Here is a 14,304-nt window from a genome sequence, read left to right as displayed (position 1 = left end):
GTCTACTGTGGTGAATGTTCCATGTGTGTTGGAAAAGAAAGTATACTTGGCTGCTGTTGGGTGGAGTGTTCTGTATATGTCTATGGTTGATTGTGGCATTTAGATCTTCTGTGTCTTTATTGAGCTTCTTTCTGGATGTTCTGTCCTTAACCGAAAGTGGTGCGTTGAAGTTTCCTACTATTACTGTGGAGCTGTCTACTTCTCTTTTCAATGCTGTTAGAGTTTGTTTTATGTATTTTGGAGCCCTGTTGTTGGGTGCATAAATATTTATTACGGTTATGTCCTCCTGGCGTAGTGATCTTTTTAATCATTATATAGCGTCCTTCCTGGTCCTTTGTGGTGGATTTTGGTTTAAAGTCTATTTTGTCAGAGATTAATACTGCCACTCCTGCTCTTTTTTTGATTGTTGTTTTTATAATAAAAATGATATATGTAATATTGCTTTTTCTGCTAAATATATGTCGACATTCATGTCCGTAGAGATCTACTTCATTTTTTTAAACAGCTGCAGAATATTCCATTGTATGGATGTACTGCAATTTATGTAATCATTTCCCACAAGTTGAGCATTTTATGTAGTGTCTTTTACAAATGCTACGAACAACACACACGTACAAAGGGCTATTCATACTGGGGTGAGTATTTTTATACATGCCTAAAAGTCAAATGCCTGTGTCGAGGGGGATACACATTTGACATTTTAATGAGTATTACCAAATTTTGCTCCAAAACGGTTGCAAAATTTTACTCTCCTACCAATAGTATCAAATAGTGCCTGTTTTTCTATATCTTTTGGGCAAGCTCATACCTTTTTTCCCTACAGCTATCTCATTTAAATGTGTGGTTTCTGATTACTAATATAGGTGACTTTTTGTTTTTTCATTTTATTGGCAATTTGTTTCTTCTGTGAAACTGCTAAATTATACTTTCTGCCTTTTAAAGAAGAGTCATTTCTTCCTTCTTTTTAATGTGTGTAATTTCTTGATATAATAGGTATACTACCTTTTTATACTTGTTATTTATGTTATGGAGTCCTGGTGGTGTAGTGGTTAAGAGCTAAGCTACTAACCAAGAGGTCAGCAGTTCGAATCTATCAGCCACTCCTTGGAAACCCTATGGGGCAGTTCTACTCTAACCCATAGGTTCACTGAGTTGGAATTGACTTGATGGCACGTAACAACAACATTTATGTTATAAATATTTTATGTCATGTCATGACTGAATTATGTCCCTCCAAAAATGTGTGTATTAACTTGGTTAGGACATGTGTGGTTGTCCTCCATTTTGTGATTTTCCTCTGTGTTATAAATCATAATCTCTGCCTGTGGTTAAAAGCATTAGGGTAGGATGGAACACGCTTGCTCAGGTCACTCCCTGATCCAATGTAAAGGGAATTTCCCTGGGGTGTGGCCTGTACCACCTTTTATCTCTCAAGAGGTAAAAGGAAAGGCAAGCTAGCAGAGTGGGGACCTCATACCACCAAGAAAGCAGCACCAGGAGCAGAGTGTGTCCTTTGGACCCGGGGTCCCTGTGCCTGAGACGTTCCTCGACCATGGGAAGATTGAGGACAAGGACCTTCCTCCAGAGCCAAAAGAGAAAGCCTTCCCCTGGAGCTGATGCCTTGGATTTGGACTTTTAGCCTACTCTACTGTGAGGAAATAAATTTCTTTGTTAAAACCATCCACTTGTGATATTTCTGTTATAGCAGCACTAGATAACTAAGACACGTCATCTAGCTTTACATTTTATAAAGGGTCACTTTTACTTATAGAAGTCAATTTTACAATAAAATCTGTAATTCATCTGGTGTTTATTTTTTATATATGGTTTGACTAAGCAGATACCGACAAGAATGAGGAAAAGATATTTCAGCACTTACCACTGGTCTTCAAAACTTTATGTGATCTCGAAGAAGGTTCTGGGAGAAGAAATAAAGCCAGCATCATTTGCAAAACCAAATCATGATTTTTTTTATTTATAAGCAAATTATTAGTTTATTGGCAAATTAATTGAGCTCCAGATACTTTTTATCAAATTTACCCAAGTCCACATTGCTTAGAGTTACTCAGCAGCAGTACATTTACTAGTCAAAGTTGCAGAAAAAACGTAAAGCTTTGGAATCAAGAGTCACATAACAGAGATGCAAAATACTGCTTCGCCAAGCCTACCAACTAGCAGAGCGGCTTCCTTAGCTGTAACTACCACTTACAAGCTGATAGGCGCTCTGGTGGCAGAGTGGTTAAGAGCTATGGCTGCTAACCAAAAAGCTGGCAGTTCAAATCCACCAGCTGCTCATTGGAAACCCTATGAGGCAGCTCTACTCTGTCCTATAGGGTCGCTATGAGTGGGAATTGACTTGATGGTAACAGGTTTATAAGCTGACAGGGGCCTTGGTGGTATAGTGATTAAAAGCTCCACTATTAACCAAAAGGTCGGAAGTTTGAATCCACCAGCCACTCCATGGCAACCCTATGGGGCATTCTACTCTGTCTATAGGGTTGTAATGAGTTGGAATTCACTTGATGGCAAACGTTCAAATTTATACTCTTATTCCAGACCCCCCTTCCAAGCTTCAGACCTCAAGTGCTTACTGCCAATTTGACATTTCCCAAATAGACCTAGCAAACTCCACATATCTCAAACTCAGTTCACTTATCTTCTCCCAAAATCTGTTCCTTTATCTGCATTTCCTATCTCGGTTATCATTGACATTATCCTCCCAAGGTAGGCAGAGACTAGCACATCATTCTAAATTTCTCCTGTTTCCACCCATCACAGTCTTGTGGGTTCCCAATAATTCACCATCCCAGCCACCACTGTCTTAGTTCAAGCCCTCACCATCTCTCACCCAGACTAGTGTGATAGCCTTCTAGCTGGTCTCCGTGCCTACTTCATTCTCCATATGGAGCCAGAGTTCTCTTTCCAAAGGCAGATATTCTCATTGTTCATTGCTTAAAATCCTTCCGTATCTTGTTTTTTTAGTTCAAACCCCACACAAGGCCTACCAGCCACATCCCTTGCCGACCTTTTGGTTAGCAGCTGTAGCTCTTAACCACTGTGCCACCAGGGCTCCATTATAGTCCCCCATAATTACTAAATTTTGACTACAACATCCTACTCACCAGATTTTCTTCTCAGCCGATATGGAGCAGAACCTTCTTTTGAACCACAGATGGCTTTCGACTCTCCCTCTGGACTGTAACAGAAGCCTGGGTGATCTGTGAAGACAACCACACGCACCAGCAAGAATGAGGTGTCTTCTGACGTCTCAGAAAACTGTCATGACTTCTTTTGGACAGGTATTGATTTATTTTCTTTTTCATTAGACATGAATACAGTCCCCCTACCCCTATTACTGGTGCTGAATGAGTATCTCAAGGTGCCTAACAACACAAAGACCACAGTATGTTTCTCCAGTGTCAGAGGCAGAGTTATATGAATGAAGTCACTTGGGCCAAAGGACTGGCCTGCCCTGTTCACACCCAGCCAATTCTTAACCCAGAGCTGGGTAAATAAGGTCACTGTCTCAGGCTGGGCTGCTTTGGCCTGGGCCTAGGTGAGATGCACGTGGCACCAATTAGTGGCTTGAAATAATTCCTTATGCTCAGGGGCTAGCACAGGACTGGGAGTGAGCAACTAATGTTGAACTGAGGCAGTCACAGTAACAGCTGACTCCTCTAGGCCCCCATCTTCCTCTGACTTTCCTCCCAATTTGCACAGACCTATCCATAGCTTGGTGGCGCAATGGTTATAAGCCTGGCTGCCAACCAAAAGGCCAGTAGTTCAAACCTGTCAGCCGCTCCTTGGAAACCCTACGTGGCAGTTCTGCACTGTCCTCTAGGGTCGCCATGAGTTAGAATTGACTTGATGGCACAGGTTTATTGTTTTTTTGGTTATCCGTGGCCTGGCCTACTCTTCAGAGTGCTCTTAAAACACAATCTTAAAGAGATTTTCTTGGAATACAGTGTGGGGATTTAGAGAACATGGGAATTAGCCTCAACCTAGCACCCTGGTAGGGACGACTGGCCATGATTTCTCAGGATCTGTTGGATATGAAGTGTGGAGTCATATCTATGAGTAAATCTGTTGCTGTAGAGTTGATTCTGACTCATGGCGACCCCATATGTTATAGAGTAGAACTGCTCCACAGGGTTTTCTTGGCTGTAGTCTTTACAGGAGCAGATGGCCAGGTCTTTCTTCCACAGTACTGCTAGGTGGGTTCGAATTGCCAATCTTTAGGTTAATAGTCATGTGCAAACTGCCACAGCTAGTGATCTGGAAATGGACAGTGGTGACAATGCTGTTCATATTTCTACTTGTGGTTTTTTTTTTAATTATTAACAATTTTTAAGAATTGGCAAGCTGGGGTAGGGGGGAAAGGAGTAAGTGTTTACACTTGAGGTAAGAGTCCTCGAAAGTTATTTTGTAAGCTTTAGTACAAGTAGAAACATTTTAAGACCTGGCCGTGAGTGTTTAAAGCCAGTGTTTTCTATGTTTATTCTGTTTAATCTACGAGATAACGAGGATGTGAGATGTGCTGTTGAAGACGTCTTATTTAATAGGTATTCATCCTCTGCCTAGAAATACAACTGCAGACATGGGGTGGGTGTGAGTCTAGAGTTTAGAATTGTCAGGAACAGCCACGGCTATGTAGTTGGTGTCTTCCTTACAGATGGGCAACATGGCGCTTTTAAGGGGTGGGAGGAGCGGGAGGTGACTGTGGGGCCTTGTGTTCTGGTGGCGTGGGAGGGTGGGGAGAGCTGACCCTGCAATCACGTCCTACATTGTTGGCTGATACAGAAACCTAGGTCTGTGGCCTGCCATCAAGTGACTCACAGATAATGTGACAGAAATCCATTAGAAACAAGCTGATGTGCTAAGAAAAGATTATGCTGTCTGCTGCTCTATTAGAACAGTAAAAAAAGAAAAAGAAAAAAAAAAAAAAAACGTTGTCGTTGAGTTGATTCCAACTCATAGCGACCCTACAGGACAGAGTAGAACTGCCCCATAGGGTTTCCAAGGAGCGGCTGGTTGTTTCGAACTGCTGACCTTTTGATTAGCAGTGGAGCTTTTAACCACTGTACCACCAGGGCTCCAAAACAGCAAATAGAGAGCTGCTATTTTTTTTTTTTCCCACAATTGAAGCTTTTATAAACTCTAAGGTAGAAAATGTTATACGTACAAGTGGACAATAAACTTTCAAGCTGTATTAAGAAGTCAAAACTTACAGATAGCATCCATTTCAAGTAGTGCTTGCTTGGCCTGAAACAGAGAAAGTACAGCCATTGTTGCAATTATATTTTTCTTCCCTTTAAACTATTAGTATTAACACAGATTTATGCAGAGGTAAACTGCCAGTACTAATATAGATTTTAGCTTACCTGAACAAGTGGATTTTTACAAGGTTAAAAAAAAATCAATATTTCTTTTAGGTGTTAATACATAATTCAGTGGGATTCAAACAGATGAGCGCCCCCGTGTGGGTATAAGATGACACATAACTGATGCTCAAGAGAGGAAATAAAAACACAGAAACAAAAAAGAAAGTAAACAACAAAAATGAAAAGGAAAGAAGACGACATCTTTGTCAGAGGTTCGCAACCTGGCAGACCATCAGCATCTATTGGGTAGGTTATTAAAAAATACAGATTCCTGCTCCCCAACCCGGATCTACTGAACCAAAAGCTTGAGGCATGGGGTCTGGGATCTGTACCTCCCCAGCTCTCCCTGTATCACTGGAGCTTTGTAACTGTTTTGTGTTCACCACAAAAAGGTTACTGGAAGCTTCCGCTAAGTGGCTCCCTCCTTCCAAAGGCTGAGTTATTATGGAGAACTCTTTCTGTTCTCCACAGGGCCCCTGAACCTACCATCTCTGCAGTGAGGGGGAAGGGCTGGAAGGGCACGGAGGATTCGGACCCCACCTCTGCCACTTAACTAGATGCATCCTCCGAATATTTCTGAATGTGTTTCCTCAACTGTAAAATGGGACAATAGGACCTTCCTTTCAGAGATGCTGTTAATTAGGATCAAATGATAGGCACGCAAAGAAAAGTGAGTCTATCCACTCTCCCTGAGGGACTGCGCAGGATAAACCTTGGCCCCTGCTTTCTGCACACACAGTTACTTCCCCCCACCCTAGCCCCAATCTTCTGAAGTTTAATGCTTTGGGATATCTTTTGTGTGGTTTCAGTTGCCATATCTTATCGATGTTTAGAAAAATATAAAAAAATAAGTTAATTGCCCTAATCTTTTTGCCCAAGGATTCAAACACGAAAATAGTTTAGGTAGCCTTTCTTGCCTCTTCAATGTAATCTTTGTTTTTCAAAAGTAATATAACCTACAGGTACTATGCTAAAAATCATTTAAAAAATAATTTTATTCATACTTTGGTGCAATCTGTGATATCACTGTAAAAATATTTAGGGTAAGTCGCAACTATATTTAATTTAAAAAGAAAAACCAAACACTAATTCCATGATCTTAATGTTGAGAAAACAAATGCTTAGATTTTTATAACACTGGTATTTCTATCCTACATTCAAAGTTTGAGATTAATAATCTGAATTAAACCAAAATACAAATGTTAACTCAGTTTCTGTGAAGTGCATTTACAGAACCATGTTAACATACGAAATGGAAGTAAAGTGGTTCTAAACTTATCTTCACCTTTATTCTCTGACTTTTAAATCCCTCTGTCTCTAGGATTAGTAGCAGAGAGCTCAGTTAAAGTAATTTGGACAAGCGTTCAGTTTACATACCGTAAAGGAATGAGTGATATGGTCGTTTCCAAGAAGTTCCCTGGTGTCCACAAACCTGACTTCAAGAACCTCAACCCTGTCTTGACATTTAATTAAAAAAAAAAAAAGTAATATTTACACATTTTCCACTAGGGGTCAGCCATGGACCATCACAGAATTAAAGGAACGCGAGGGGTTGAGCGGCACTAAGCTAATAATGGATCCCTGGTGGCCTAGTGGTTAAGAGTTTGGCTGCTAACCCAAATGTTGGCAGTTCGAATCCACCAGATGCTCCTTGGAAACCATAAGGGGCAGTTTTACTCTATCCTATAGGGTCTCTTGGGTATAGGGTTGCTATGAGTTGGAATCGACTTAAATAAGATAGAAAATTATTTTAACATTATAATTATCCACTATTTTTTATTTTTTTTTAGATAAAAAATAGTGGATAAAGTATATTAAATAAGTATGTTTTCATTGTTACTGGTTAAGATGCTCTTTGGAGCCAGGCAGACCTGGGTTTGAGTCCTGACTCTGCCATGCACAAATTGCATAAATGTGAGCAGTTTGCTTAATGTCTCTGGGCCTCTGTTTTCATTTCTCCAAAATGGGGAGAATGAGACCTGTCATTAGGTGCTCTGCTGAGGGTGAATCATGAACATAAAGTACTTAGCACAGGTTATGTGTGCTCAATAAGCTATAGCTGAAAATATAATTTTTGGATTCTAAAAGGATCAGCAACGTGGATAAAAAGAATAATTCTACTATGATTATATTAACCATTTTAATATGTAAAGGAAAAGCAGTCGAGAATGCACATACCTACTGTGGGAAGAAAGTGGACAGGAATGTAAGCTATTCTTATTTTGCTATGGTCTATAATTGCCTTTAAGAATCCCCTTAGCAATTTTGATTTTCCCAGAAGGCGGCAAACAATAGGTGGGGTCTGTCAAAGACACTTCACCATTGCTCAGAAGGGCATTCCAAGGCACAAAGCCAGCAAGCAAGTGACTAACCACCAGGAAAACATAGCCACCTCTTTGTATGAGCCACCTTGCATCACACAACACTGTGATGAAATGAACTCAGGCTTACGTCAAAGCACATACCTACACACATTCACTTCCTGGGGACAAAGTCTTCGCTGACAATCCCAGAGAACAAGCTTCAAACTCTTTCCAAAGCAGACAAAGAGAGCAAAATAGGTTCTCTCCTTTCTTGGAGAATTCCACTCAGCTCTCTCATGATCATCACCTCATTTTCTGTTCTACCTTCCTCCGCCTCAGCCCACCATGGACCATCTCACCAGCCATGTGGAAAATCCATCACCACCCTGGCCTTAGCTCCTTGACCACTTTATCTCTAATAACCTTTTTCTCCACTTGAGAGCAGCAACATATAATCATAGCCACCCACAGAACACTATCATCTCTCAGAATTACACTATTCTAAGGCAGGGCTCCAAAAGTCTTAATGATAGATCTCCGTATTTCCATCCCTCCAAGTTTTACTCCTGCTGAACAAGTTCTCTGACTTTATCGAGACTAGCATTACTTGAATCATTCTTTTTGATGATGAACGCAACACCATTCTTCTTCAAGTTGTCATTCCCAGCTTAGTGGACTATACCATTTTCTGATTTAAAATGGCCAATACCAGTCCATTTCAGCTTACTAATGCCTAGGATATTGATGTTTATGCGTTCCATTTCATTTTTGATGATTTCCAATTTTCCTAGATTCACACTTCGTCCATTCCAAGTTCAGATTATTAATGGATGCTTGCAGCTGTTTCTTCTCATTTTGAGTCATGCCACATCAGTGAATGAAGGTTCTGAAAGCTTTACTCCATCCACGTCATTAAGGTCGACTCTACTTTTTTTTTTTTTTTCCTACTTTGAGGAGGCAGCTCTTCCCCAGTCATCTTTTGAGTGCCTTCCAACCTGGGGGTGCTCATCTCCCGTACTGTATCAGACAATGTTCTGCTGCTATTCGTGGGTGATTCTGCTGGTATCTGAATACCGGTGGCATAGCTTCCAGCATCACAGCAACACACAAGCCCCCACAGTATGACAAACTGACAGACAGCCATGGACACAGCAGTCAAGAAATCGAACGACGCACTGCATTGGGTAAATCTGCTGCAAAGGACCTCTTTAAAGTGTTGAAAAGCAAAGATGTCACCTTGAAGACTAAGGTGCACCTGACCCAAGCCATGGTATTTTCAATCACATCATATGCATGTGAAAGCTGGACAATGAATAAGGAAGACAGAAGAAGAACTGACGCCTTTGAATTGCGGTGTGGGTGAAGAATATTGAATATACGTGTACTGCCAAAAGAACGAACAACTCTGTCTTAGGAGTAGTACAACCAGAATGCTCCTTAGAGGCAAGGATGGCGAGACTGCGTCTTACATATTTTAGACATGTTGTCAGGAGGGATCAGTCCCTGGGGAAGGACATCATGCTTGGCAGAGTACAGGGTCAGCGGAAAAGAGGAAGACCCTCAACGAGGTAGACTGACACAGTGGCTGTAACAAAAGGCTCAAGCCTAACAACGATTGTGAGGATGGCGCAGGACTGGGCAGTGTTTCCTTCTGTTGTGCATAGGGTCGCTATGAGTCGGAACCAACTTGACAACACCGAACAACAGCAACAACAAGCGTTACTTGAACCCACCCCTATTTTCCCAATCTGTTTCACTCTCTACTCAGCCTGGAAATCATGCTCAATCACTGCTGCGATGTGCCTATGAGCACTCTACCCTTCCATGGCCTGTTAACCTTCCCTGGCACCAGCTCTGCAGATCCCCAACCTTAAGTAACCCAAATGCACCATAGTTCCTTAACACTAGTTTTTAAGTTGCCAAGCACCAAAAACCAAACAAAAACTCATTGCTGTCGAGTTGATTGCAACTCATAAGGACCCTATAGGACAGAATAGAACTGCCCCATAGGGTTTTCAAGGAGCGACTGGTGGATTAGAATGGCCAACCTTTTGGTTAGCAGCCAAGTTCTTAACCACTATGCCACCAAGGCTCCCTACGTCACCAGAGCTTCAAGTTGCTGAGTACAGGTTTTAAAATTACGGCATCACATTGATTCATGGTGTCCAGCTTCAGCTGGTTCTTGGATGCCTTTCACACGTTATTGTACTCACCCACAGTGAAGCCCTGGTCCATTTTCATCAGCAGTTGTTCAGAACCTTTCCACTTTCCCTCAGGCACCAATCCCATCCTTGTTCCCCTCACTGGTAGGTGACATTACCACCTACTTCAGTGAAATCAAGCCTTAATCCTCCAGAAGTCCGCCTCAAAGTTTCCCTATGTTCTCTCATTTCTCTTCCCTCCTGATTCAGAGAAGATGGTCGCAACCCTCTCCAAGACTAACCCCTGTGCTTGTGCTTCTCATCTCACTCCTTCCCACCTCCCTGGGTCGCAATCCATCAAACACCTCTCCCCTTATCTTTACCACCTCCTGTCTTCCTTAGGTCCACAACTTCTTTACCTTAACAAAGTCTTGCTTTGATGTTGCCCCTCCTCCAACTACCACCCTTTTTCTTATGTAAAGCTTGTTAAAAAAAAAAAAAAAAGTCTATGTCCAGTCTGTTCCATCTTATAACCCCCTTTCTCTTCAACCTCCTGCGATCCCTACCTTTTTAAATCTTTTAATCGACCAATCTAATACCTGCAAATCTCATAGTCTTCAGAGTTACTCTTCTTTGCCCTCTGTGGCATTTGGGACTGTTTCCCCAGTGCTCCTCCTTGAGCTTCTCTCCTCCCTTTGTTACCAAACACCTCTCTTGTCCACGATCTTACCATCTCCTTCGCCACTCTTTCTATGGCTGTTCAACAAATCCCTCACCCCTTTGCCAATCAGATTCACAAAGGTTCTCCTTTCCTTTATAAATCTTTATGGGCCATCCTGTCAAATCTTAGGGTTTCATTTACTGCCCTTATTAAGACAGCTCCAAAGCCAAGCCTCAGCTTCCAAACCTGAATTTCCACCTCTAGCTGACCCCACCTGGCACATAAACCGTGAGAGATCCTGTTCCTCTCTCTCACTCCCACCTAACCGGTTCCTTCCCCTTTGCGGCCTGTCTGGGTACACACACCCCCATCTTCATGCCCCAAACCCCTGACTCATCTGTGACTCTTATCTCTCCCTTTCCTCATCCACGTACTGGGCAAATTCCTGTTCCCACCACCTCCCTGATGAGTTGGCCTCTGTTCCCCTCTGTTTCTGCAGCTCGATGGCGGTGCTCCTCATCTCTTTGCGGGACTATTGTGGTGACTTACTAATTCTTCTGCTTCCCATGTCACCCTTCCCACTTATTTGTCTCAATGTGCCCAAAGTTATACTCTCTGAACATTGGGCAGACCAAGTCATCCCTACCTCCAGGCCCTCAGTAGTTTCCCAACACCTATATGATCCAGGTTCTCCTCAGTGTGATGGTGAATTTTATGTGTCAACTTGGCTAGGCTATACCCATTGCCACCGAGTTGATACCGACTCATAGCGAACCTATCAGACAAGGTAGAACTGTCCCATAGGGTTTCCAAGGAGCAGCTGGTAGATTCGAACTGATGAGCTTTTCGTTAGCAGCCCAATGCTTAACCAGTGCACCACCAGGGTTCCATCTGGCTAGGTTATGGTGCCCAGTTATTTGGTCAAACACCAGCCTAGATGTTGCTATGAAGGTATTTAGATGTGATTAACACTTACAATCAGTTGACTTTAAGTAAAACAGATTACCCTACATAATGTGGAATATTGGTGGTGCAGTGGTTAAGAGCTACAGCTGCTACTCAAAAGATCGGCAGTTGGAATCTACCAGCTGCTCCTTGGAAACCCTATGGGGCAGTTCTACTCTGTCCTGTAGGGTGGCTATGAGTCAGAATCAACTCAAGGGTAAGGAGTTTGGTTTTTTGGTTTTTAATGTGGTGGGCCTCATTCAATCAGTTGAAGTTTTTAAGAGCAAAAAATGAGGCTTCCCAAAGAAGGAAGAAATTCTGCCTCAAGACTACAACACAGAAATCCTGCAGTTCCCAGCCTGTTCCCTGATCTACATACAGATTTCAGATTTTTCAGCCTCCACAACTGTGTGAGCCAATTCCTTAAAATCGGTCAATCGATCAAATCAATCTATCAATATCAATCTCTCTGTGTGTCTGCGTGTGTACATATGGACAGCTAAATAGATAGGAAGAAAGACAGATGGACAGATCGATCCTATTGGCTGTTTCGCTGAAGAATCCTGAATGACACGCTTGTGTCTGTGTTTGAAGCCTTTCACAGGCAGATGACTCCAACCCCCTCCCCAGTCTCTCCTCCTGCCCCTGTCCTGAGAATTCAGCCCCCCAGTTTAGGTACCTCAACACCATGTGTGACCTCAACACAGTGCCCCATCCACATCTCTTCCTGTTTATGCTGCCCCCTCAGCCTGCTTTTCCTTTTCCCCCACTTCATAAAATATTCCTCATCCTTTTAGATTGAGGTAAGAGGCACTTTCCCTCATACGTTCTGTCCCTTCCCCTTCTCACTCAAGTGTAATTGAACACTTTATCCTTCCACAACACTTGGCTTTGCGTCTATTATTTCTTCATACCTACCCCTTGAAACCCATTGCCGTCGAGTCAATTCCGACTCATAGTGACCCTATGGGACAGAGTAGAGCTGCCCCATAGGGTTTCCAAGGAGTGGCTGGTGGATTCGAACTGCCAACCTTTTGGTTAGCAGCCGAACGCTTACCCATTGCGCCACCAGCGTTCCTCATCATATCTAGCAAACAGTAAATGTTTACATGGCTAGCTCACTGTCTATCAATTCTCAAAATTATCAATTCTGAGAATGTGTCCCGCAGGATGTGCCCGACAGAACCTAACATATCTTTATTCACAACAGGTGCTTAGCATACCTTTAAATAATCCTAATAGCTCCTTTTCCTTTCTACTAGTTCTCTAGAAATTTCTTACTACCTTTTCCTTACTGTTTTTTTCTTCTTTCAAGCCCAATAAACTAAAAACAAACAAAAGCACACCCCAAAACCTCCTCAGAGTCTTCCATTCCTGTGAAATCTTTTCACAGGAATAGTTGGTTTAGTTGATCACTTATACATCCTCTCCATTTTCCTGACTGAAAATGAACACTTATTCCTGTCAGGCTGTCTGCCTAGGACTTGAAATCCTTCAGATACTATTTGTTGGCTCTGCACTTTTACCTTTGCTGGAATCTTCGCCACGTGGTTCTCCAGGATCAGTCTCTTCAGATGCAACACCCACAGGCGCTTGTCTTGCTGGGATTTCGCCTAGCAGAAGTAGACGGACAGTCAGACAACGCACACCTCCACCCCTGACAAGGTACAGATGCTCCTGTACCCTCTGACAAGCTTGGAAGCTTTGAAAGGTCACCCAGTATACACAGCTCATCAGTGGGAAAGAGGCGAGGACGTTGCTGTTACCTGAACGGTGTGCTGCAGCTTGGGGTTCTTATAATGGAAGACGCTGAAGCTCAGTGGCTCCTTGGGGATCACTTCCACCAGCATCAGGTTGCTGCACTGGACAGAGAGAAGAGAGAGGGTGAGACGCAGACCAAGCTGGCACCGCAAGTCCTTGCCGGTGACCAGTGCTTGGACATACCAGGATGTGGGCTTTGTACGTAAAGGTGTCATCTCTCTTCTTTGTGATGAGCAGCAGCTTGTCAAAGAGGAAGAGTGTGCGCTCGTTCTTGGCCCTCTGGATGCGGAAGGTTCCCTCCAGCACCAGCTCCCCGTAGCTGGTCAGGTCTGGCCCCTTCCAGTTAGTGAGCAAGCTCTGTATCTCCTGAGAGAATAGAGGTCATGCATGATTAACAGGAGGTGGAAAACCAAGGTACTGAGGAGTCGGTGGTGCATCTGCTGAGCCTCAAGAATAACTTCGAATGATCTATGACAAGGGTCACATTGACAGATAATGTCACTTAAGGGTTAACAGAAATGGATCAGGTTGTTCATTAGTGAGTTGCCCCGGCTTATTTCTGCACCGAACAATGTCTGTGCCATGGCTGACATCATCATCGTATGTTTTTCAAAAGCTCAGTTAAAGAGACTGGTATGTAACCTGCTCAGACAGGCATCTTTCCCTTGACGTTCTTACTTCCTGGTCTCAGGATGGAGTCTCTGAGTGGTATACACAGTTAACGTGCTTGGCATACAATCACCCAAAAGGTGGGCAGTTCGAGTCCACCCAGAGGCATTGCAGAAGAAAGGCCAAGGGATCTATTTCTGAAAAGTAAGCCATTGAAAACCCTATGGAGCACAGTTTTATTCTGACACACATGGGGTCATCATGAGTTGGAATCAGCTCGACATCAAGTGGGGACAACTGGGGACACAGTGACGTTCCTGTGGGCTCACCTGTAAGCGGACTGCGTGCTCATGCTTCCGCTTCATATCATTGATGTGCCAGGCCACCCGCTGCATGGTGTCGATGGCATCCAGCACCACGTCGTAGCCTTCTGTGTCCTTATCAAGGTGATTTTCTATTTCCTTAAAAAAAAAAAAGTTTTCAATTTTTCCCTCATATAACCA

The 14,304-nt window shown here is 43.0% G+C and overlaps 1 protein-coding gene across 3 annotated transcripts in view; it reads right to left on the bottom strand.

Annotated features, from left to right (window-relative positions):
* PLEKHG1 (pleckstrin homology and RhoGEF domain containing G1) overlaps positions 1–14,304 on the bottom strand; it is a 291,716-nt gene that overhangs the window by 16,972 nt on the left and 260,440 nt on the right. For all 3 annotated transcript variants that reach the window (XM_064292170.1, XM_023548536.2, XM_023548512.2), the window contains 7 exons: positions 14,131–14,262; positions 13,376–13,558; positions 13,198–13,293; positions 12,958–13,044; positions 5,229–5,262; positions 3,123–3,218; positions 1,880–1,918 (listed from right to left, as the gene is read on the bottom strand). In XM_064292170.1, the coding sequence (XP_064148240.1) occupies positions 1,880–1,918; positions 3,123–3,218; positions 5,229–5,262; positions 12,958–13,044; positions 13,198–13,293; positions 13,376–13,558; positions 14,131–14,262 (667 nt within the window). The remainder of the gene's footprint in view (positions 1–1,879; positions 1,919–3,122; positions 3,219–5,228; positions 5,263–12,957; positions 13,045–13,197; positions 13,294–13,375; positions 13,559–14,130; positions 14,263–14,304) is intronic.

Source organism: Loxodonta africana, chromosome 1, assembly GCF_030014295.1.
Source record: "Loxodonta africana isolate mLoxAfr1 chromosome 1, mLoxAfr1.hap2, whole genome shotgun sequence".
Taxonomy (NCBI): Eukaryota; Metazoa; Chordata; class Mammalia; order Proboscidea; family Elephantidae; genus Loxodonta; species Loxodonta africana.
Note: the sequence above shows the minus strand (reverse complement) of the source record. Positions and strands in the feature narration are given on the sequence as shown.